Source organism: Pristiophorus japonicus, chromosome 12, assembly GCF_044704955.1.
Source record: "Pristiophorus japonicus isolate sPriJap1 chromosome 12, sPriJap1.hap1, whole genome shotgun sequence".
In the NCBI taxonomy this organism is placed as follows: domain Eukaryota; kingdom Metazoa; phylum Chordata; class Chondrichthyes; family Pristiophoridae; genus Pristiophorus; species Pristiophorus japonicus.
This window is the reverse complement of record NC_091988.1, coordinates 126,378,074-126,403,251: the sequence shown is the minus strand read 5'-3', so window position 1 is coordinate 126,403,251 and position 25,178 is coordinate 126,378,074. Positions and strand designations below refer to the sequence as shown.

Below are 25,178 nucleotides of genomic sequence, written 5' to 3'. Positions count from 1 at the left end.
ATCCCCTGATGTCCCAAGGGATCCCAGCATCCCTTGGGAGCACTGTATATAAGCCGGCCCCGAAGGCCTGTTTCTCACTCTTCAGTGTCTTAATAAAGACTGAGATCACTGTTACTTTAACCTCCCTGTGTGCAGTCTCATCTTTGTTAGGAACACAATACTATACTCCTTGCATTAAAGTATATACCATTCAGCAAAGGAAGACCTCCTTGATTACTACTTACTAGTCCTTGTTTCCTGTGTCTTACGGATTCACTTTCTACATTCTTGCTTTCCAATTTCAGATTTACTTCCTTCCCTATTGAATTTCTCAGGTTCCCATCCCCCAGCCAACCTAGTTTAAACTCTCCCCAACAGCACTAGCAAAACTCCCCGCGAGGATATTGGTCCCGGCGCTGTTGAGGTGCAACCTGCCCGGTTTGTACAGGTCCCATCTCCCCCAGAAGCGGTCCCAATGCCTCAGGAATTTAAAGCCCTCCCTTCTGCACCAACATTCCAGCCATGTGTTCATCTTCTCTATCCTTCTATTCTTATACTCACTAGCACGTGGCACCGGTAGTACCTCGGGAGATTACTACCTTTGAAGTCCTACCCTTTAATTTTCCTCCTAGCTCCCTAAATTTTGCCTGCAGGACCTCATCTCTCTTTCTACCTATGTCATTGGTCCTGATATGGACCGCGACCTCTAGCTGTTTACCCTCTCCCCCCAGAATGCGTCCTCTCTGTGACATCTTTGACCAACGTGGAGTCATGTCTACGGCCACAGAAACACCTGTCTGTTCCCCTAACTATTGAATCCCCTACCACTACAGCTCTTTTATTCTTTGTCCCTCCCCCCTGTGCAGCTGCCCCTCCTTATTCATCCTTTGTCCCTCCCCCCGTGAAGTCGTGGATTTAGCTCTGACTACACTCCCCAGAGGCACCATCGCCCTCACCGGTACTCAGAAGGGAGCATCGGTTTGAAAGCGAGATGGACTCGGGGGGGACTCCTGCACTACCTGCCTTGCGTTCTTCCTCCGTCTGGGGGTCACCCACTTCCCCTCTGCCTGCATGCTTTTAAGCTGTGGGGTGATCACCTCCTGATGGAATACAATGTCGGAAAGTGTGAGGTCATCCACCTTCGGGAAAAAAACAGTAAAAGGAATATTATTTGAATGGGGAGAAATTACAACATGCTGTGGTGCAGAGGGACCTGGGGGTCCTTGCGCATGAATCCCAAAAAGTTAGTTTGCAGGTGCAGCAGGTAATCAGGAATGTTGGCCTTCATTGCGAGAGGGATGGAGTACAAAAGCAGGGAGGTCCTGCTGCAATTGTGTAGGGTATTGGTAAGGCCGCACCTAGAGTACTGCATGCAGTTTTGGTCACCTCACTTAAGGAAGGATATACTGGCTTTGGAGGGGGTACAGAGACGATTCACTATGCTGATTCCGGAGATGAGGGGGTTACCTTATGATGATAGATTGAGTAGACTGGGTCTTTACTCGGAGTTCAGAAGGATGAGGGGTGATCTTATAGAAACATTTAAAATAATGAAAGGGATAGACAAGATAGAGGCGGAGAGGTTGTTTCCACTGGTCGGGGAGACTAGAACTAGGGGGCACAGCCTCAAAATATGGGGGAGCCAATTTAAAACCGAGTTGAGAAGGAATTTCTTCTCCCAGAGAGTTGTGAATCTATGGAATTCTCTGCCCAAGGAAGCAGTTGAGGCTAGCTCATTGAATGTATTCAAGTCACAGATAGATAGATTTTTAACCAAAAAGGAAATTAAGGGTTACGGGGAGCGGGCGGGTAAGTGGAGCTGAGTCCACGGCCAGATCAGCCATGATCTTATTGAATGGCGGAGCAGGCTCGAGGGGCTAGATGGCCTACTCCTGTTCCTAATTCTTATGTTCTTATGAAACGTGCTATCCACGAAGCTCTCAGCCTCGCGGATGCACCATCGTGAATCCACTTATCTGGTTTAAAAAGAGAAAGAGTCAGAGAGATACTTACCTTTCTGTCTGTCCTTCCGAATTGTCAAATACCCCAGAATATTTAGTTCCCAGCCTTGGTCACCTTGCAACCACATCTCTGTAATGGCTATCAGATCATACCCGTTTGTATCTATTTGTGCCGTCAGCTCATCTGTTTTGTTACGAATGCTGCGTGTATTAAGATGAAGAGCTTAAAAAAATTTTTAAATCATTTTTTCCTGCTTTGACCCCACTTTCTGATTCACTTTTATGCCTATACATTCTGTCCCTTCCTGTCATGTTCCGGTTTTCATTTCCCCCCAGTGCTACCCTGCTCTGTTGCTTTCTCCTTATTCTTTTACATTATGGCTCTGTTTTCATTCCTCAAAATAAAAACAATTTTTTGTTGAAACGCTGTGTCTCAACTTGCTAAGAATGTTTATCCAGTCCCAGTGGCGTGAGTACAGAATTCACATAGTATATTTCAGGAACTATAGTCTAGAGTAATGGCTCTTTGTTATGTTCTCTAGGTCGTGCTATTGATTCTGAGGCAGAGGAAAGGTACAATGCAGATCATATGGGACAGGACATCCAGTTACAGGAATGGCTGGTGATGGTGAACCCAAAATAATATCTAGGGAAATTAGGGATAGTGTTAAATTCAAGGAAGAGGCATATAAAGTGGCCAAAAAAAGCAGCAAACCTGAGGACTGGGAGAAAATTAGAATTCAGCAGAGGAGGACAAAGGGTTTAATTAGGAGAGGGGAAATAGAGTATGAGAGGAAGCTTGCAGGGAACATAAAACCGTGAAGAGAAAAAGATTAATAAAGACAAATGTGGGTCCCTTACAGTCAGAATCAGGTGAATTTATAATGGGGAACAAAGAAATGGCAGACCAATTGAACAAATACTTTGGTTCTGTCTTCACGAAGGAAGACACTAATAACCTTCCGGAAATACTAGGGGGACCGAGGGTCTAGCAAGAAGAAGGAACTAAATGAAATCCTTATTAGTCAGCAAATTGTGTTACGAAAATTGATGGGTTTGAAGGCCGATAAATCCCCAGGGCCTGATAGTCTGCATCCCAGAATACTTAAGCAAGTGGCCCTAGAAATAGTGGATGCAGTGGTGATCATTTTCCAACAGTCTATCGACTCTGGATCAATTCCTATGGACTGGGGGGTAGCTAATGTAACCCCACTTTTTAAAAAAGGAGGGAGAGAGAAAACGGGGAATTATAGACCGGTTAGCTTGCCATCTGTGGTGGGGAAAATGTTGGAATTAATTATTAAAGATGTAATAGCAGCGCATTTGGAAAGCAGTGACAGGATCGGTCCAAGTCAGCATGGATTTATGAAAGGGAAATCATGCTTGACAAATCTTCTAGAATGTTTTGAGGATGTAACTAGTAGAGTGGACAAGAGAGAGCCAGTGGATGTGGTGTATTTAGACTTTTATAAGGCTTTTGACAAGGTCCCACACAAGAGATTAGTGTGCAAAATTAAAGCACATGGTATTGGGGGTAATGTACTGATGTGGATAGAGAACTGGTTGGCAGACAGGAAGCAAAGAGTAGGAATAAACGGGTCCTTTTCAGAAGGGCAGGCAGTGACTAGTGGAGTACCGCAAGGTTCAGTGCTGGGACCCCAGCTATTTACAATATACATTAATGATTTAGACGAAGAAATTGAATGTAATATCTCCAAGTTTGCAGATGACACAAAGCTGGGTGGCAGCGTGAGCTGTGAGGAGGATGCTAAGAAGCTGCAGGGTGACTTGGACAGGTTAGTTGAGTGAGCAAATACATGGCAGATGCGGTATAATGTAGATAAATGTGAGGTTATCCACTTTGGTGGTAAAAACAGGAAGGCAGATTATTATCTGAATGGTGACAGATTAGTAAAAGGGGAGGTGTAACGAGACCTGGGTATCATGGTACATCAGTCATTGAAAGTTGGCATACAGGTACAGCAGGCGGTGAAGAAGGCAAATGGCATGTTGGCCTTCATAGCGAGAGGATTTGAGTACAGGGGCAGGGAGGTGTTGCTACAGTTGTACAGGGTCTTGGTGAGGCCACACCTTGAATATTGTGTACAGTTTTGGTCTCCTAATCTGAGGAAGGACAGTCTTGCTATTGAGGGAGTGCAGCGAAGGTTCACCAGACTAATTCCCGGGATGACAGGACTGATATATGAAGAAAGACTGGATCGACTAGGCTTATATTCACTGGAATTTAGAAGAATGACAGGGGATCTCTTAGAAACGTATAAAATTCTGACGGGATTGGACAGGTTATTTGCAGGAAGAATGTTCCCGATGTTGGGGAAGTCCAGAATCAGGAGTCACAGTCTAAAGATAAGGGGTAAGCCATTTAGGACCGAGATGAGGAAAAACTTCTTCACTCAGAGAATTGTGAACCTGTGGAATTCTCTACCACAGAAAGTTATTGAAGCCAGTTCGTTAGATATATTCAAAAGGGAGTTAGATGTGGCCCTTACGGCTAAAGGGATCAAGGGGCATGGAGAGAAAGCAGGAATGGGGTACTGAAGTGCATGATCAGCCATGATCATACTGAATGGTGGTGCAGGCTCGAAGGGTCGAATGGCCGACTCCTGCACCTATTTTCTATGTTTCTATGTTTCCAATGTAATCATTTAAAAATGTAATATACCTCTTGACCAATATTACCTGCATGATTTATGAATTTAATGCCAGTGTTATTAAATTGTCGACAATGGAAGATTCTAGCTGCATTTTTCCTTCAGGGGATTAATCATTACTTTTCTCCCTGACTTCCCAAGCTAAAAAGGTAGATTATGACATCAATCAGGTGATTGTTCCTGAGATGCAAACAGAAAATGCTGGAAATCTCAAGCAGCATCTGTGGAGAGAAACAAAGTCAACGTTTCGGGTCTGTGACCCTTCATCAGAACTGGCAAAATTTCACAAAGTAACAGATTGTTAAGGAAGTGCAGTTGCAGCAGTTGCACTGAAAGGGGCGGTGAGAGAAGAACAAAAGGGAAGGTCTGTGTTTGGGTGCAAGGCAGGAGAGATTTTAAAGATAAAAGGGATGATGGGCCAAATTGGGATGGTAATGGCACAAGTTAGGAAACAAAAGATGAGTCTAGAGAGGGTTTGAATGATGGAATAATTACCAGCTGCCACGGGAAACAGAGGAAAAAATAAAAATAAAAAGCGGGGAGGTGGGGGGTTTGTAAAAAAAAAAGGAGGAAAGGGAACAAAATATGGGCAGAGGTTACGGTCTGAAATTGTTGAACACGATGTTGAGACCAGAAGGCTGTAAAGTGCCTAAACGAAAGATGAGGTGCTGTTCCTCGAGCTTGCATTGAGCTTCATTGGAACAGTGTAGGAGGCCGAGGATGGAGAGATCAGAATGGGAGTGGAGCGGAGAATTCAAGTGATGGGCGACCGGGAGCTCAGGGTCACACTTGCGTTCCTGAACTTTACTGAAGGAGCTCTGTGCTGATTTCCAAGAGACAAGAAAGCATGAACTCCCGAATAATGACACTATCGAAATATTGCTGCTTGCCTGGTTTTCCGACATAATAGCATGGTTTGAAACAGAAAGTTAACAGACTTAGAAATCAAACCTCTAAACCTGATCAGTGATACTCCAAAGTGCTGTGCATACATGTGGTACTTTAAATGAAGTTGCACTGACCCACCCCACCAGCCCTCTTTATACACAGTGCTGTGAAGCGGCACTGCAAGTCACTGTACTACTTAATTATTTTGTTTTACTCATAGCATTTTGAATTTCATAAATAGGTGAGTACCAGAGCAAATGGATTACGATAAATTTGTAAAAGCAAACGTTAATCCAGAGTATTATGTGCAGTTTTGACCATCTCATCTTCGAGAGTTTTTTGAGGATGTAACTAGTAGAGTGGATAAGGGAGAACCAGTGGATGTGGTGTATTTGGACTTTCAAAAGGCTTTTGACAAGGTCCCACACAAGAGATTAGCGTGTAAAATTAAGGCACATGGTATTGGGGGTAATGTATTGATGTGGATAGAGAAATGGTTGGCAGACAGGAAGCAGAGAGTCGGGATAAACAGGTCCTTTTCAGTATTATCATAGGCAGTCCCTCGGAATCGAGGAAGACTTGCTTCCACGCTTAGCATGAGTTTTTAGGTGGCTGAATAGTCCAATACGAGAACCACAGTTTCTGTCACACGTGGGACAGATAGTCGTTGAGGGAAAGGGTGGGTAAGGAACCTGGTTTGCTGCACGCTCTTTCCACTGCCTGCGCTTGATTTCTGCATGCTCTCGGCGATGTGACTCGAGGTGCTCAGCGCCCTCCCGGGTGCACTTCCTCCACTTAGAGCAGTCTATGGCCAGGGACTCCCAGGTGTCAGTGGGGATGTCGCACTTTATCAGGGAGGCTTTGACGATGTCCTTGTAACGTTTCCTCTGCCCGCCTTTGGCTCGTTTGCCATGGACGAGTTCCAAGTAGAGCACTTGCTTTGGGAGTCTCGTGTCTGGCATGCGAACTTAGTGGCCTGCCCAGCAGAGCTGACCAAGTGTGGTCAGTGCTTCAATGCTGGGGATGTTGGCCTGGATGAGGACGCTAATATTTGTGCGTTTGTCCTCCCAGGGAATTTGCAGGATCTTGCGGAGACATCGCTGGTAGTATTTCTCCAGTGACTTGAGGTGTCTACTGTCCATGGTCCACGTCTCTGATCCACACAGGAGGGCGGGTATTACTACGGCCCTGTAGACCATCAGCTCCATGACAGTTTTGAGAGACTGGTCTTCAAACACTCTTTTCCTCAGGCGGCCGAAGGCTGCACTGGCACACTGGAGGCGGTGTTGGATCTCGTCATCAATGCCTGCTCTTGTTGATAGGAGGCTCCCGAGATAGGGGAAGTGGTCCACGTTGTCCAAGGCCACGCCGTGGATCTTGATGTCTGGGGTGCAGTGCTGTGCGGCGAGGACAGGCTGGTGGAGGACCTTTGTCTTACTATTGTTTAGCGTAAGGCCGATGCTTTCAAATGCCTCGGTAAATACGTCGACAATGTCCTGGAGTTCAGCATCTGTGTGTGCACAGACGCAGGCATTGTCCGCGTACTGTAGCTCGACGACAGAGGTTGGAGTGGTCTTGGACCTGGCCTGGAAAAGGTTGAACAGCTTCCCACTGGTTCTGTAGTCTAGTTCCACTCCAGCGGGGAGCTTATCAACTATGGGGTGGAGTATGGCAACAAGGAAGATTGAGAAGAGAGTTTGGGTGATGACGCAGCCCTGCTTGACCCTGGTCTGGACATGAAATGGGTCTGTAATGGATCTGTTGGTAAGGATCACGGCATGCATGTCGTCATGGAGCAGGCGGAGTATAGTGACGTACTTTTGAGGGCATCCAAAACGGAGGAAGACGCTCCATAGACCCTCGCGGTTGACAGTGTCAAAGGCCTTTGTAAGGTCGAAGAAGGCCATGTATAAGGGCTGGCGCTGTTCCCTGCATTTTTCCTGCAGCTGTCGTGCTGCAAAAATCATGTCCGTTGTGCCCCGAAGAGGACGAAATCCGCACTGCGACTTCGGGAGGAGCTGCTCAGCCACGGGGAGAAGATGGGTGAGGAGGACTCTAGCGACGACTTTCCCAGTGGTTGATAGTAGGGAGATTCCTCTGTCGTTGCCGCAGTCGGACCTGTACCCTTTTTTAAAGATGGTCACGATCATTGCATCTCTAAGATCTCCCTGCATGCTCTCCTCCCTCCAGATGAAAGAGGTGAGGTCATGTATTCATGCCAGTAGTGCCTCTCCGCCATACTTCAGTGCCTCAGCAGGGATTCCATCCGCTCCCGTAGCCTTGTTGTTTTTTATCTGTCTTATGGCCTTTTCTACCTCATGCAGCGTTGGGGTCTCACTGAGGTGGTGGCGGGTTGCATGCTGCGGAATAGAGTCGAGAACACTCGAGTCAAAGGCAGAGTCTCAATTGAGGAAATCCTCGAAGTGTTCCTTCCAGCGGGCCCTGACTGCCTCGGTGTCCTTGATGAGTGTTTCCTCGTTCTTGGCTAGAAGTGGGGTGGGGCCTTGGGAGTTTGGTCCGTATGTGGCCTTGACTACGGTGAAGAATCCTCGTACATCATGATTGTCGGCCAGCTGCTGTATCTCCTGTGCTTTCTTCATCCACCATTTGTTCTTTAGGTCTCGGGTTTTTTGTTGGACCTCAGCCTTTAGCCGTCTGTAATGCTGCTTTGCTGCTCCCAAGTTGGGTTGCTGTTTAAGGCTCAGAAATACCCTGTGCTTGCAATCAATTCATTCTTGAATCTCCTGATCATTCTCATCAAACCAGCTGATGTTTCCTGGTTGAGTGACCGAGTGTCTCCTTGCAGTCACTGGTTATGGAGGCCTGGAGGGCAGACCAAGCGCTGTGGGCATTCTGCATCTCGGGGTCATCAAGGTACACCAGGTTAGCTGTGAGGCGCTTAGCTGGGTCCTTAAGTGCCCCGGCATTGACTTTTTTGCGACACTGCTTCTGCTGCCCCCTTCCCTTTGGGGCTATGTTGATGTCAATGATGGATCTGATTAGGCGGTGATCTGTCCAGCAGTCATCAGCTCCTATCATGGCATGGGTGATGCGCACATCCTTGCGATCCCTGGCTCGGATGATGACATAGTCGAGCAGGTGCCAGTGCTTGGAGCGAGGGTGTTGCCACGATGCCTTGTATTTGTCCCTCTGGCGGAACAATGTGTTGGTGATGACAAGTTCATGCTCTAGACATTTTGTCAGGAGTAGGGTACCGCTGGAGTTGGCTTTCCCTACGCCCTCTCTGCCAATCACGCCTCTCCAGAGATCTGTGTCCCTGTCGACCCTTGCGTTGAAATCACCGAGGAGGATCAGTTTGTCACCCGCGGGGACGCAGGTGAGGGATTTTGAGAGGTTGGAGTAAAAACCCTCTTTGGCCTCATCTGTTGCATCGAGTGTTGGGGTGTAAGCACTGATGACTGTTCCGGGATAGGGTGAGTCGAAGCGTCATGAGGCTTTCGTTGGTCCCGCAGGGGGTGTCTTTGAGACGGTCGACCAGCTCGTTTTTGATGGCGAAGCCGATTCCATGGAGGCGGCATTCTGCCTCTGGTTTTCCTTTCCCGAAGAAGGTGTAACCTCCACCTTGTTCCTTGAGCTGGCCTTCCCCTGCCCGCCGGGTCTCGCTTAGGGCGGCGATATCAATATCAAAGCGTCTTAAGTTCCCGGGCAACTATGGCGGTGCGGCGTTCTGGTCTGTCGCTGTTGGGGTTGTCCATGAGGGTTCTGATGGCAGGCAGTGACTAGTGGGGTGCCGCAGGGTTCAGTGCTGGGACCCCAGCTATTTACAATATACATTAATGATTTAGACGAAGGAATTGAATGTAATATCTCCAAGTTTGCAGATGACACAAAGCTGAGTGGCAGTGTGAGCTGCGAGGATGAAGCTAAGAGGCTGCAGGGGGACTTGGACAGGTTAGGTGAATGGGCAAATGCATGGCAGATGTGGATAAATGTGAGATTATCCACTTTGGTGACAAAAACAGGAAGGCAGAATATTATCTGAATGGTGACAGATTAGTAAAAGGGGAGGTGCAACGAGACCTGGGTGTCATGGTACACTAGTCATTGAAGGTAGGCATGCAGGTACAGCAGGCAGTAAAGAAAGCAAATGGCATGCTGTCCTTCATAGCGAGGGAATTTGAGTATAGGAGCAGGGAGGTCTTGCCTCAGTTGTACAGGGCCTTGGTGAGACCACACCTTGAGTATTGTGTTCAGTTTTGGTTTCCTAATCTGAGGAAGGACGTGCTTGCTATTGAGGGAGTGCAGCGAAGGTTCACCAGACTGATTCCCGGGATGACAGGACTGACATATGAGGAAAAGATTGGATCAGCTAAGCTTATACTCACTGGAATTTAGAAGAATGAGAGGGGATCTCATAGAAACTTATAAAATTCTGACGGGACTGGACAGATTAGATGCAGGAAGAATGTTCCCGATGTTGGGGAAGTCCAGAACCACAGTCTAAGGATAAGGAGTAAGCCATATAGGACCAAGATGTGGAGAAATATTTTCACCTAGAGGGTTGTGAACCTGTGGAATTCTCTGCCACAGAAAGTTGTTGGGTCCAGTTTGGTGGACATATTCAAAAGGGAGTTAGATGTGGCCCTGCGGCTAAAGGGATCAGGGGATATGGAGGGAAGGCTGGGGTGGGGTACTAAGGTTGAATGATCAGCCATGATCATATTGAATGGTAGTGCAGGCTCGAAGGGCTGAGTGGCCTGCTCCTGCACCTATTTTCTATGTTTCTATGTTTCATTATAACTTTAATGTTCTTTCTGTAAAGAGTGCATAGTATAGATTCACCAAGATCATACCAGGCATGGGGAACTAAGCAGAGATTTGAGATACTGGGACAGTTTCCAGATTTAATAGAAGGGTTTTGATAAGGTGAATAGGAAAGGACTATTTCCTCTGGTTGGCAGCAATGAGGGGTACTTGATTTAAAATTGTCACCAAGAATGTGAAGAGAGGTTGAGAAGATTTTCTTTCTGAAAAACGTTGTCAGAGCTTTGCCACAGAATAAGGCAGAGACCTGTGCATCTTTGAAGGGAACATTGATAAATATTTGAAGTATTGGAGTGATACAGCTATGAGGATAGCACAAGGCAATGCGATTGGTTTAGGATTACTCTAAGAGCAGGTACCAGCATGATGGGCCAAGTGGCCTCATGTGCTGTGAACTTCTTTGTTTCTAATTTTATAGCCTGGTAAACATTTTTTTTAGCCCAAATAAGATCATAATAGGCCACTCAGTCATTCTGCACTGCAAAGATGTTTCCAGCTTCCTCGCCTGCTTTTTCAGCTTCCTCGCCTGAACATGTTCAGTTTTGCTCAAGTGTTTTATGGGTGTTGACACAGGTTAATAAGACAATAAAAAAGCAAACCAAGCACTAGGGTTTATTTCTAGAGGGCTAGAACTGAAAAGTAGTGAAGTTATGCCAAACTTGTATCGAATCTTGGTTAGACCACACTTGGAGTACTATGAACAGTTCGGGTCGCTATATTATAAAAAGGATATAGAGGCAGTGGAGATTGTGCAAAAAAGATTCACAAGGATGATACCAGAAATGCAAGTTATACCCATCAGGAAAGGATGAACAGGCGGGTTGCTTTTCTCCTGAGGGATGATCTAATAGTGGTCTTTAAAATTATGATTATTTGATAGAGTGGATACAGAGGGAGGCCAACGGGCTGATTGGCCTTCTTCCATGCTGTAACCATTCTATGATTCTAGAATCTTTCCATTTGTGGGGAAGAGCAAAACTAGAGGCCATCAATATAAGCCATCAATATAAGATAGTCACCAAGAAATTAAATAGGGAATTCAGAAGAAAAGTCTTTCCCCAGAGAGTGGTGAGAATGTGGAACTCATTATTACAGGGAGTGGTTGAAGCGAGTAGTATAAATGCATTTAGGGGGAGGCTAGATAAGCATATGAGGGAGAAGGGAATAGAGGGTTATGCTGATAAGAGTTAGATGAGTAAGGACGGGAGGAGGCTCGAGTGGAGCATAAACACCAGCATGGCCTGCTTGGGTCGAATGGCCTGTTTCTGTGTTGTATATTCTATGTAACCATTTTATTGATCATGCACATTAGACAGTGAATATTTTTAATGTCTTTATAATGACAAGAAGGAGCCCCATCATGTCCTTACCTGATATCCATACTGTGGCTCCAAGCTGACCACAGTTAACTTCTATAATTAATCAGTTAATTGTTTTGCTGGTTATTTCTTAAGTGTGTTAATCGCGAAGTTGCAGGGTGAGAAGACAGCAGGTAGGGATCAGGATAAGGAGAGGGACAGTCTGAGAGAGGAGGGGGATAGCGAGGGCAGGAATGGGAGAGTCTGAGAGAGGAGGGGGATAGCGAGGGCAGGAATGGGAGAGTCTGAGAGAGGAGGGGGAGAGCAGGAAGAGGCGAGTCTGAGAGAGGAGGGGGATCGAGGGCAGGAAGGGGAGTGTCTCAGAGAGGAGGGCGAGGGTAAGAATGAGTACATAGTGCAGCAAATTGGTTGAAAGGAGCAGACTGCAAACTCAAATATAACTGGTATAAAATATACTGATTAATGACTTACCTTAATTAAATATGATTTGTGGAATTACAAAGTTAATCGGTTCACAAAGTCTATGGATATTTTGTACTGTAATCTATCTGTAGGTGACTAGTTGACATTTTTCACACGCATGCACCCATATTTCTCTACACAATCTAAAGAAAACTCTTACATCTGATCTTCTCAACTGATGAAGTATCAGCGAATGATAGAATTGATGAAACTTCGGATATTTCATGGGGATTCATACAAACAGTTGGCATATTAGCTTCTCTCTTGGAATTCTCACAAACCTTCTTAGCTGGTATTGGCTGAAATACAAAATATTAGTAGATATCATTTAGGAGGATATCTGAGGCTATTCCAAACAGAAAGCATTATATTTACTGTCGATAGACTTACTCATTCTTTGAATGAAATACAATATGCATCCACAAAATAAAAAACCAAATCATCATCATCATTGGCAATCCCTCGAAATCGAGGGAGACTTGCTTCCACTCTAAAAGTGAGTTCTCAGGTGACTGAATATTCCAATACAGGAATTACAGTCTCTGACACAGGTGGGTCAGACAGTGGTTGAAGGAAAGGGTGGGTGGGACTGGTTTGCCGCATGCTCCTTCCGCTGCCTGTGCTTGATTTTTGCATGCTCTCGGCGATGAAACTCAAGGTGCTCAATGCCCTCCCGGATGCACTTCCTCCACTTAGGGCAGTCTTTGGCCAGGGATTCCCAGATATCGGTGGTGATGTTGCACTTTATCAAGGAGGCTTTGAGGGTGTCCTTTAAACGTTTCCTCTGTCCACCTGGGGCTCACTTGCTGTGCAGGAGTTCCGAATAGAGCGCTTGCTTTGGGAAGCTTGTGTCAGGCCCATCCAACGGAGTTGGTCGAGTGTGGTCAGTGCTTTGATGATGGGGAGGTTGGCCTGATCGAGGACACTGGCGTTGGTGCGTCTATCCTCCCAGCGGATTTGCAGGATCTTGCGGAATCACTCTCGGGTTCACTGCCCCTTTAAAGGTTTACACATTCAGTCTGGTGATCGCAGCATCATAAAATCTTACAGCACAGAAGGAAGCCTTTCAGTCCATCATGTCTGTGCCAGCTCTGTGAAGAGTTATCTAATTAGTCCCGCTCCCTTGCTATTTCCCATAGTGTTGCAATGTTTTCCTTTTCAATTGTGTTCGGGAAATTAACGGGATTGAAGGCCGATAAATCCCCGGGGCCTGATAGTCTGCATTCCAGAGTACTTAAGAAAGTGGCCCTAGAAATAGTGAATGCATTGCTGATCATTTTCCAACAGCCTATCGACTCTGGATCAGTTCCTATGGACCTAAGGGTAGCTAATGTAACAACACTTTTTAAAAAAGGAGGGAGAGAGAAAACAGATAATTATAGACGGGTTAGCCTGACATCAGTAGTGGGGAAAATGTTGGAATCAATTATTAAAGATGAAATAGCAGCGCATTTGGAAAGCAGTGACACGATCGGTCCAAGTCAGCATGGATTTATGAAAGGGAAATCATGCTTGACAAATCTTTTAGAATTTTTTGAGGGTGTAACTATTAGAGTGGACAAGAGAGAACCAGTGGATGTGGTGTATTTGGACTTTCAAAAGGCTTTTGACAATGTCCTGCACAAGAGATTGGTGTGAAAAATCAAGGCACATGGTATTGAGGGTAATGTACTGACGTGGATAGAGAACTGGTTGGCAGACAGGAAGCAGAGAGTCGGGATAAACGGGTCCTTTTCAGAATGGCAGGCAGTGACTAGTGGGGTGCCGCAGGGCTCAGTGCTGGGACCCCAGCTATTTACAATATACATCACTGATTTGGATGAAGGAATTGAGTGTAATATCTCCAAGTTTGCAGATGACACTAAGCTGGGTGGCAGTGTGAGCTGTGAGGAGGATGCTAAGAGGCTGCAGGGTGACTTGGACAGGTTAGATGAGTGGGCAAATGTATGGCAGATGCAGTATAATGTGGATAAATGTGAGGTTATCCACTTTGGGGGCAAAAACATGAAGGCAGAATATTATCTGAATGGCGGCAGATTAGGAAAAGGGGAGATGCAACGAGACCTGGGTGTCATGGTACATCAGTCATTGAAAGTTGGCATGCAGGTACAGCAGGTGGTGAAGAAGTCAAATGGTATGCTAGCCTTCATAGCTAGGGGATTTGAGTATCGGAGCAGGGAGGTCTTACTGCAGTTGTACAGGGCCTTGGTGAGGCCTCACCTGGAATATTGTGTTCAGTTTTGGTCTCCTAATCTGAGGAAGAACGTTCTTGCTATTGAAGGAGTGCAGCGAAGGTTCACCAGACTGATTCCCGGGATGGCAGGACTGACATATGAGGAGAAACTGGATCGACTGGGCCTGTATTTACTGGAGTTTAGAAGGATGAGAGGGAATCTCATAAAAACATATAAAATTCTGACGGGACTGGACAGGTTAGATGCAGGAAGAATGTTCCCGATGCTGGGGAAGTCCAGAACCAGGGGACAAAGTCTAAGGATAAGGGGTAAGCCATTTAGGACTGAGATGAGGAGAAACTTCTTCACTCAGAGAGTTGTTAACTTGTGGAATTCTCTACCGCAGAGAGTTGTTGATGCCAGTTCATTGGATATATTCAAGAGGGAGTTAGATATGGCCCTTACGGCTAAATGGATCAAGGGGTATGGAGAGAAAGTAGGAAAGGGGTACTGAGGTGAATGATCAGCCATGATCTTATTGAATGCTGGTGCAGGCTCGAAGGGCCGAATGGCCTACTCCTGCACCTATTTTCAAAGTTTCTATGTTTACCGCACTCCCTGCATTTACACACATGAATAGAAATTCAACTCTGCCCAAAACAGATCGCACCTGCTGCTTTTGACGTGTTTTTCCACTGCGTTGGATGAGGTGGCCTCTTTTGTGAAATTCAGCCCTTTGTCATTTATTTTCAGGTGGACCGGAAGTCGGTCATAATGGGGGTGGCAGTGGGGCGGTAAGCAGAAGATCGACCACAAGAGGGGCGGAAGTGGAGGCGGGACGGAGTCTCCGGTGCTCTCAGTCATCAGCGGAGCACAAGCATCACCACGTCTCTCCCCTTCACTTAAAGGGTTGGCCGCTGCGAGCACTGTAAAGATTTTAGTTCGGTCCACTGGGCCACCAGGGAGGGTTTTGGCCGGACCAGTGGCCTGGCACCCAAGAGGGGATGCGTGTTGGTGGCCCGGCCGATCCCAGGGGCACAACTGTCCGGTCAATCTGAAAGTAGCCCGGTAAAATAAATAAAATGGTGGCTGCGGCAGTGCGCCCTCCTTTGAATAGCCACCGTGCAGCCATGTCTCACACACTGAAAACAAGATGCAATGACAGAAAAAGCTGTTGGGGGTATCGCTCGCTGGCCCAAAGATTTTTTATGCTATCGATTGAGGTGCGGGAGATTGGCGATGACACGTAGGTGGGGTCGGCAGCAATGGGGTGGAAGTGGGGACCACCGGAAAATCACAGGCGCGGCCATTGGACTCCAAATCGGCAGCCACTCGACTCTGCCACTTGGCCACCACTTTCTTGGAAACATAGAAAATAGGTGCAGGAGTAGGCCATTCGGCCCTTCGAGCCTGCACCGCCATTCAATGAGTTCATGGCTGAACATTCAACTTCAGTACCCCATTCCTGCTTTCTCGCCATACCCCTTGATCCCCCTAGTAGTAAGGACCTCATCTAACTCCTTTTTGAATATATTTAGTGAATTGGCCTCAACAACTTTCTGTGGTAGAGAATTCCACAGGTTCACCACTCTCTGGGTGAAGAAGTTCCTCCGCATCTCGGTCCTAAATGGCTTACCCCTTATCCTTAGACTGTGACCTCTGGTTCTGGACTTCCCCAACATTGGGAACATTCTTCCTGCATCTAACCTGTCTAACCCCGTCAGAATTTTAAATGTTTCTATGAGGTCCCCTCTCATTCTTCTGAACTCCAGTGAATACAAGCCCAGTTGATCCAGTCTTTCTTGATAGGTCAGTCCCGCCATCCCGGGAATCAGTCTGGTGAACCTTCGCTGCACTCCCTCAATAGCAAGAATGTCCTTCCTCAGGTTAGGAGACCAAAACTGTACACAATACTCCAGGTGTGGCCTCACCAATGCCCTGTACAACTGTAGCAACACCTCCCTGCCCCTGTACTCAAATCCCCTTGCTATGAAGGCCAACATGCCATTTGCTTTCTTAACCGCCTGCTGCACCTGCATGACAACCTTCAATGACTGATGTACCATGACACCCAGGTCTCTTTGCACCTCCCCTTTTCTTAATCTGTCACCATTCAGATAATAGTCTGTCTCTCTGTTTTTACCACCAAAGTGGATAACCTCACAGTTATCCACATTATACTTCATCTGCCATGCATTTGCCCACTCACCTAACCTATCCAAGTCGCTCTGCAGCCTCACAGCATCCTCCTCACAGCTCACACTGCCACCCAACTTAGTGTCATCCGCAAATTTGGAGATACTACATTTAATTCCCTCATCTAAATCATTAATGTACAGTGTAAACAGCTGGGGCCCCAGCACAGAACCTTGCGGTACCCCACTAATCACTGCCTGCCATTCTGAAAAGTACCCATTTACTCCTACTCTTTGCTTCCTGTCTGACAACCAGTTCTCAATCCATGTCAGTACACTACCCCCAATCCCATGTGCTCTAACTTTGCACATCAATCTCTTGTGTGGGACCTTGTCGAACGGCTTCTGAAAGTCCAAATATACCACATCAACTGGCTCTCCCTTGTCCACTCCACTGGAAACATCCTCAAAAAATTCCAGAAGATTTGTCAAGCATGATTTCCCTTTCACAAATCCATGCTGACTTGGACCTATCATGTCACCTCTTTCCAAATGCACTGCTATGACATCCTTAATAATTGATTCCATCATTTTACCCACTACCGATGTCAGGCTGACCGGTCTATAATTCCCTGTTTTCTCTCTCCCTCCTTTTTTAAAAAGTGGGGTTACATTGGCTACCCTCCACTCGATAGGAACTGATCCAGAGTCTATGGAATGTTGGAAAATGACTGTCAATGCATCCACTATTTCCAAGGCCACCTCCTTAAGTACTCTGGGATGCAGTCCATCAGGCCCTGGGGATTTATCGGCCTTCAATCCCATCAATTTCCCCAACACAATTTCCGGCAGGAATAGGCCATGCACTCTAAACCTGCTTTAGTCTGCTTTGTACTTCTCTCCTGTCTGATCCCTATTTCTGATCTGCTCTTTATTCTAATGCTATTTTTCTCTCCCAGCCCTTTGTGCACCTTCTTTCTCCTCTCTAATGCTTCATATTCGTTCCGTAGCTCAAAAAAAGTAAAGGAAACTTACCTTTACGGCCTCTTCAGGCCCTGCCTCCTCTTCCCAATAGTTGGGCCTGGCAGGAAAGTCACAACAGCTTCCCCACGCAGAACTCCGGTTGAACTTGTCCCAATGACATAATTGGAGCCCAATTTATATATATAAAGGACACTCCGAGCTCCGAGCAGGTATCCCTCCTGCCTGCTCAGAAGAGGTTACATTGAGAACCTGCGGGTCGTCAGCGATTCAGTCCCACGGGCAATTTTGCCTGCCTGCATGCCTGGTTTGCCAGGCGATCAGGGTCAAAGTTGCCCCATGACAGACTAAGTGAATTAGCTAAACTATGGCAAATGGATTTCAATGTGGGGAAGTGTGAGCTCATCCACTTTGGATCTAAGAAAGAATATTATAATTATATGGAGGAACAAAGAGATGTAGGGGTCCATTTATTACTTTGCACCATTTTCCCATGTTGCTCATTCTTGGTTGCTGGGTGGCTAGTGGGCTTTTCATTTGCTTGATGAAGAATGAGAAGACATGAATTGATGGTGACCAATGCAGGGCTGATTTTATAACAGCTTTGTGTCAGTGGCATTGGATGGGATGGGGGAAAGTCTGGCTGTTGCATGTTGAAATCAGTATAGTTGTGGTAACAAACTGAACCTGACATTAATAAGGGCAACTCTGGCAGCAATGTGAGAAGCTGCTATAGTCATCCTCCTCCGATTCATCCGTGAACAATGTGCGCTCAACGATTTGTTCCTCCTGCAACTGCAATACAAGCTGTTGTGCAATGTTGTGCAGAGTGCAGCACAAGCTGCCTGGTCATGCTGGCTGGCGCGTAATCGGGGCATGTGAAGTGTATCTTGAGCATGTCAACCACTTGCTCAATGACACATTAATGGTCATGTGGCTTTCATTGGCATGCTGTTGGGCTTCATTGGTTGGGTTTCTCACAGGTGCCATCAGCTGGAAGGGGTCAGAAAATGTCAGAGAGGGTGGACTGCCGCAGGACGGTAGCATCATGGCAGCTCTCCTGAAATCTGCCGCACGCCTGCAGAATTCTATTTCTGTGATTGCAGACCAACTGCACCCTGATGGAATGGAAGCCCTTGCTGTTTACAGTTACTCCTGGTTGATCTGGGGGTGGCCTGATTGTCACGTGTGTCCAGGCGATGACACCCTGCATCTGTGTGAAGCGAGCTAGAGCCACAAACTCGAGTGCTCCCTCATTCTGACTGGCATCATCACAGGCAAAGTTGACATAATTGCCAGCCCTGGCAACAAGCCATCAGTCGGTCACCGGTCTTATGCAATTGTGGGCCCCCGACTGGGAGATCCTGGATATGTCTCCGGCAGAACCCTGGAAGGATCCGGAGGCAAAACAATTGATGGCAGAGGTGACTTCCACAGCCACTGGCAATGCGTGGCCACCAGGTCGATCAGAGGCTGCAGATGTCTGCCATCTCCTGTTGTGACAACCTGAGCCTCCGGAAACACTATTGTTCCGACATGTCAAAGAAACTCAGTTCTTGTCTGTACACGCTGTGTTGCGGGTAGTGCCTCCTAGGACATGCACCCCTCAGCTCCTGCCCTCTCCCACAGCAGGCTGGTGTTGATGATGGTCATACTACTGCTCATCCGAGGTCCAATCTAAGGCAGCCAAGGAGCCACGCAGAGTAAAAAGTAAACTCTCTGCTAAAGTACTGTGAACAAACTTTTTGCCACTGTGAGGTAAGAAAGCAGTTATGAGCACTGAGTACTTATGGATTGTTTGCATGAGTTTTAATAAGTCCCTTGAATTGCCAGTGTGTTCATGACTTGTGAGTTTCAGGAAGCCAGGGAAACCCATGAATGCGTATTGAAGTTTGAAACTGCATTGAAATATCACTGCAATGAATGGTTAGCAGATTTAAATTGCGAACCAGCCCCTCACAACCAACCCAATGCGCCCGAGTTGGAGCTGACTTCTCGACGCACTTACTTTTTTGTCTACTTCAACCCCCCCCACCAGCACCCAAACCCACGCACTGCTCCACGTTAAAATTCCCCCCTGAAAGTCAATGGACAGGTACAAAAAACAGGCTGATGGAATGTTGGCCTTAATCTCAGCAAAGGCAGAAGTTATGCTTCAGTTGTACAGAGCCTTGGCCATCTGGAGTTTTGTGTTTTGGGTACCAAACCTCAGGGAGGATATACTGGCCTTGAAGGGGGCGTCGAACAGATTCAGCAGAATGATACCTGGGTTCAGAGGGCTAAATTATGAGATGTATAATCTTGTTTTGTATCCCCTGGAGTATAGAAGGTTATGGGGTGATCTAATTGAGGTGTTTAAAATGATTAAAGGATTTCATAAGGTACACTATTTCCTCTGTGGGGAATCCTGAACTAGGGGACATAATCTTACAATTAGAGTTAGACAATTCAGGGCTGATGTAAGGAAACATTTTTTCACACAAAGGGTTTGTATAAATGTGGAATTCTCTCCGCTAAAAGGCTGTGGATGTACAGGTCAATTGAATTTTCCAGACTGAGATCAATAGATTTTTGTTCGGTAAGAGTATCGAGCATAAATGGAATTGAGATACAGATCAGCCATGATCTAATTGAATGGCAGAACAGGCTCAAGGGGCTGAATATTTTCCAACGATACATTCGGCATTGCTAATCCAGGTGTTGAGGCAGCCTGACCCTGTCACTATATAAGCAGACGCTTTTCTCTGGGAGCTCTTTGGCTGCCTTCAATTGTGTTATGTATGGAGAAAGAGTCAGACTGAACATTGTGAGCTCAAAGTAAAGTGTGACCTTAATCTTTTATTGCAGGTCTCCAGAGTGCCTCTCCAACCTGTGAGGCCTCCTTAAATACCTGTGCTCCCAAGGGATGAGCCCTCTGGTGGTTGTACAGAGTAAATATAAGTTTACATATCGAACAACACTCCCGCCCAAAGTCAATAGTGTAACTATTTACAATGTGAGTCGATCTGAGGCCTTTCTTGCCCTGGTTGATCGTCTCGGTGTTGAATCATTTGTTGGGCCCTTGCTGGGCTGCTGTGCAGCTGGCCTTGCTGGGCTGCCTAGTGTGTTGGGCCCTGCTGGGCTGCTGTGGATGATGGGTTCTGCTTCGTGGTTAACCGTGGTGTCGGTTGCCACTGGTGGGTATGTTGGGGGATCAAAAAAGGTAGGGTCCAAGGTGGGTTGCTCAGGATAGTCCGTGAATCTGAGTTTGATTTGGTCCAAGTGTTTCTGGTGAATGAGTCCATTTGAAAGTTTGACCCGAAACACCCTGCTCCCCTCTTTGGCCACAACAGTGCCGGGAAGCCACTTGGGACCTTGTCCATAATTCAATACAAATACAGGATCATTGATTTCAATCTCGCATGACACATTTGCGCTATCATGGTATGCACTTTGTTGAAGCCGCCTGCTCTCTACCTGCTCATGTAGATCAGGGTGAACTCACGAGAGCCTTGTCTTAAGTGCTCTTTTCATGAGCAGTTCAGCAGGTGGGATCCCAGTGAGCAAGTGGGGTCTCGTGCGGTAGCTAAGCAGGACTCGGGATAGGCGAGTCTGCAGTGAGCCTTCAGTTACCGTCAAGCCTTGCTTGATGGTTTGCACTGCTCTCTTTGCCTGACCATTGGACGCTGGTTTAAACGGGGCAGATGTGACATGTTTGATCCCGTTATGGATCATGAATTCTTTGAACTCAGCACTGGAAAAACATGGCCTGTTGTCTCTCACCAGGACATCGGGTAAGCCGTGAGTGGCAAACATGGCCCGCAGGCTTTCAGTAGAGGCAGCAGATGTGTTAGCCGACATTATCTCACATTCAATCCATTTGGAATACGCGTCTACAACCACAAGGAACATTTTACCCAAGAACGGACCTGCATAGTCAACGTGTACCCTAGACCACGGTTTGGAGGGCCAAGACCATAAACTTAGCGGCGCCTCCCTGGGTACATTGCATAACTGCGAGCATGTATTACATCTTTGAATGCAGGACTCTAAGTCCGCATCGCTACCGGGCCACCACATGTGGGATGTGGCATTCGCTTTCATCATTACGATGCCTGGGTGGGTACTGTGGAGGTCATTGATGAAGGTGTCTCTGCCCTTCTTGGGGACCACTACTCGATTGCCCCACAAAAGGCAGTCTGCCTGTATAGACATTTCACCTTTGCACCGCTGGAACGGCTTTATCTCTTCCTGCATTTCCACTGGGACACTGGACCAGCTCTCGTGAAACACACAGCCTTTGACTAGAGATAATAAAGGGTCACTCTCAAATGCTTCCATAACCATGGCTAGATCTGTGGGCTACGCCATTTCCACCCCCGTGGTGGGCAATGGCAGCCTACTGAGAGCATCGGCGCAGTTTTCTGTGCCTGGCCTGTGGCGGATGGCGTAGCTGTATGCGGAAAACGTGAGAGCTCCCATCTCTGGATGCAGGCTGATGCGTTGGTATTTAACCCCTTATTCTCGGAAAACAGGGATATAAGTGGCTTATGGTCAGTTTCCAATTTGAATTTTAGCCCAAACAGGTATTGGTGCATTTTCTTTACCCCATCGACACACGCTAACGTTTCTTTCTCAATCATGCTGTAGGCTCTCTCAGCCTTAGACAGACTCCTGGATACATAAGCAATCAGTTGCAGTTGCCCGAAATCATTAGCTTGTTGTAATACACACCCGATGCCATATGATGACGCATCACATGCTAGTACCAAACGCTTACATGGATCATACAACACAAACAATTTGTTTGAGCATAACAATTTTCTCGCTTTTACAAAGGCATTTTCTTGGCTTTTGCCCCAAACCCATTCGTCCCCTTTTCATAGTAAGACATGCAGTGGTTCTAACAGTGTGCTGAGACCCGGTAAGAAGTTACCAAATTAATTCAGGAAACCCAGAAACGACCGTAGCTCCATCACGTTTCTGTGGCCTCGGTGCATTCTCGATTGTCTCTGTCTTCGCGTTGGTGGGCCTGAGGCCGTCCGCCACAATCCTCCTTCCCAAGAACTCCACTTCAGGCGCCAGGAAAATGCACTTCGAACATTTTAACCTGAGCCCCATGTGGTTGAGTCGACTAAGAACCTCCTCCAGGTTCTGCAGATGCTCGACTGTATTCCGACCTGTGACCAAGATGTCGTCGTGGAAGACCACGATGTGCGGGACCGACTTCAGTAAGCTTTCCATGTTTCTCTGGAATATCGACGCCGCTGATCACATTCCAAACGGGCATCTGTTATAAACAAAAAGACCTTTGTGCGTGTTGATGCAGATGAGGGCTTTCGATGATTCCTCCAGTTTCTGCGACATGTAGGCTGAAATCAGATCCAGCTTCGTGAACGTCTTTCCTCCCACCAGCGTTGCAAAGAGGTCGTCGGCCTTTGGTAGTGGATATTGGTCCTGCAGGGAGAAACGATTGATAGTTACTTTGTAATCGCCACAGATTCTGATGGTGCCGTCTCCCTTGAGGACTGGGACGATAGGACTGGCCCACTCATTGAACTCGATCGAGGAAATGTTGCCCTCTCTTTGCAGCCGATCTAGCTCGATCTCTACCCATTCTCTCATCATGAACGGTAATGCTCTCGCCTTGTGATGGATGAGTCGTGCCCCCGGAATTAGGTGGACCTGCACTTTTGCTCCTTGGGGTTTTCCGATGCCTGGTTCGAAAAGCGAAGGAAATTTGTTTAAGACCTGGGCACACAAAGTGTCGTCAGTGGGCGATAGCGCTCGGATTTCGTCCCAGTTCCAGCGTATTTTTCCCAGCCAACTCCTGCCGAGCAGCGTGGGATCATCGCCTGGTACCACCCAGAGTGGTAGCTTGTGCACCGCTCCATTGTAGGAGACCTTTACGGTAGCACTGCCGATTACAGGAATCAATTCTTTTGTGTCAGTTCTTAGTTTCGTGCGAACTGGAGTTAAGACAGTCCTTGAGGCCTTGTTGCACCACAATCTTTCAAAAGTCTTTTTTGCCCATGATGGACTGGCTCGCACCCGTGTACAGCTCCATTGACACCGCGAGTCCATTTAGTTCAACATTCAGCATTATCGGGGGACAATTCGTGGTGAATGTGTGCACCCCATGTACCTCTGCCTCCTCGGTCTGAGGCTCTGGTTCGTCGTGATCCTCCGTGGATCTGTCCTCCTCTGCAACATGGTGGCTTGCAGGTTTAACAGGATTTGCAGCTCGCCTACACACTCGTTGGAGGTGTCCCATTGTTCCACAGCCATTGCAAACGTACCCTTTGAATCGGCATGAATGGAAACAATGATCACCCCCGCAGTGCCAACAAGGTGTTAATGGCCTTGCATTCATCACCCTTGCTGGTGGACTGAGACATCTGCGGACGTGTAGCTGCAGGTATGTGTGACCTGCCCTGTATGTTACGATTCGAAAACAACATCACTTGGTTCACAGTACTTGTAGCAGCAATTGTGTGCTGAGAGATTTGCTTCGTATTGTCACTGGTGGCAATAAATGCCTGGGCTATCGCTATGGCCTTACTCAAGGTTGGGGTCTCTACAGTCAAAAGTTTGCGAAGTATGGTTTCGTGGCCAATGCCAAGTACGATAAAGTCTCTGAGCATGTGCTCCAAATGTCCTTCAAATTCGCAATGCCCTGCAAGGCGTCTTAGCTTGGCAACATAACTCGTCACTTCCTGGCCTTCAGACCTTTTGTAGGTGTAGAACCGGTACCTCACCATCAGAACGCTTTCCTTTGGGTTCAAATGCTCTCGGACCAGTGTGCACAAATCGGCGCACGATTTCTCCATGTGTTTCACTGGAGTGAGCAGATTCTTCATGAGGCCATACGTTGGTGCCCCACAGACGGTGCGGAGGATCGCCCTTCGTTTGGCAGCATTCTCATCCCCATCTAGCTCGTCGGCCACGAAGTATTGGTCGAGTCGCTCCACAAAGGTTTCCCAATCATCTCCCTCCGAGAATTTCTCCAGGATGCCCACTGTTCTCTGCATCTTTGGGTTCGCTATCTGTATCTCATCGCCAATTGTTATGTATGGAGAAAGAGTCAGACTGAACACTGTGAGCTCAAAGTAAAGTGTGACCGTAGTCTTTTATTGCAGGTCTCCAGAGTGCCTTTCCAAAGTGTGAGGCCTCCTTAAATACCTGTGCTCCCAGGGGATTATAGGATCCTTTGGGACTCCAGGGGTTGAGCCCTCCGGCTGTACAGAATAAATACAAGTTTACATATTTAACAGATTGGACCTTGGATGAGCAGTATATAATGGAGCTGTCTGGAAAGCTCATGTGCACTTTTAGCAGGAATGAGGATGGACATGAGGATGGACACTTGCCGCACCAGTTGTGCTGCGATCTAGATCTCACTCCCCACTGATCAGGAGAGGAATTTAATGGCGGCTGTTAGATCCTGCACATCTTTAAGATGGCATCCCAAATCTTTAGGAAGCCCATCTCCATATATTCTCGCCAGTTTCACTACTTGGGGGGATAGAACTAATGCAGCTGTTCTTTACTGCTACTCATCTCCAGACAGTTCTGCGTTTTGAATCCTTCTCAGATTTGGCACAGAGGATAGCATTGGACTCTGTCATGATCCTTCACATTCGTCTTGCATCTTCCAAGATGCTCTTTAGTACCTATATTCATCCAGCATCCTTTGTAGAGACCCTGAGATCCAAGGCCACTGGTGCAGTGTTGGGCTTCGGTGGAGTCCCTGTTTCATACTGCCAGACTGCACTTTTACTTCGGATTGCTCCAAACTTAATGGCAAACTTCATTGGTGCTACCTGTATCCCTGTAGATTGGT

General features: G+C 47.1%; 1 protein-coding gene across 1 annotated transcript in view; it reads right to left on the bottom strand.

The window, feature by feature from the left end:
- sycp2 (synaptonemal complex protein 2) overlaps nt 1–25,178 on the bottom strand; it is a 1,164,109-nt gene that overhangs the window by 233,418 nt on the left and 905,513 nt on the right. Inside the window, exon 32 of the mRNA XM_070894856.1 lies at nt 12,227–12,365. Within this exon, the coding sequence (XP_070750957.1) occupies nt 12,227–12,365 (139 nt within the window). The remainder of the gene's footprint in view (nt 1–12,226; nt 12,366–25,178) is intronic.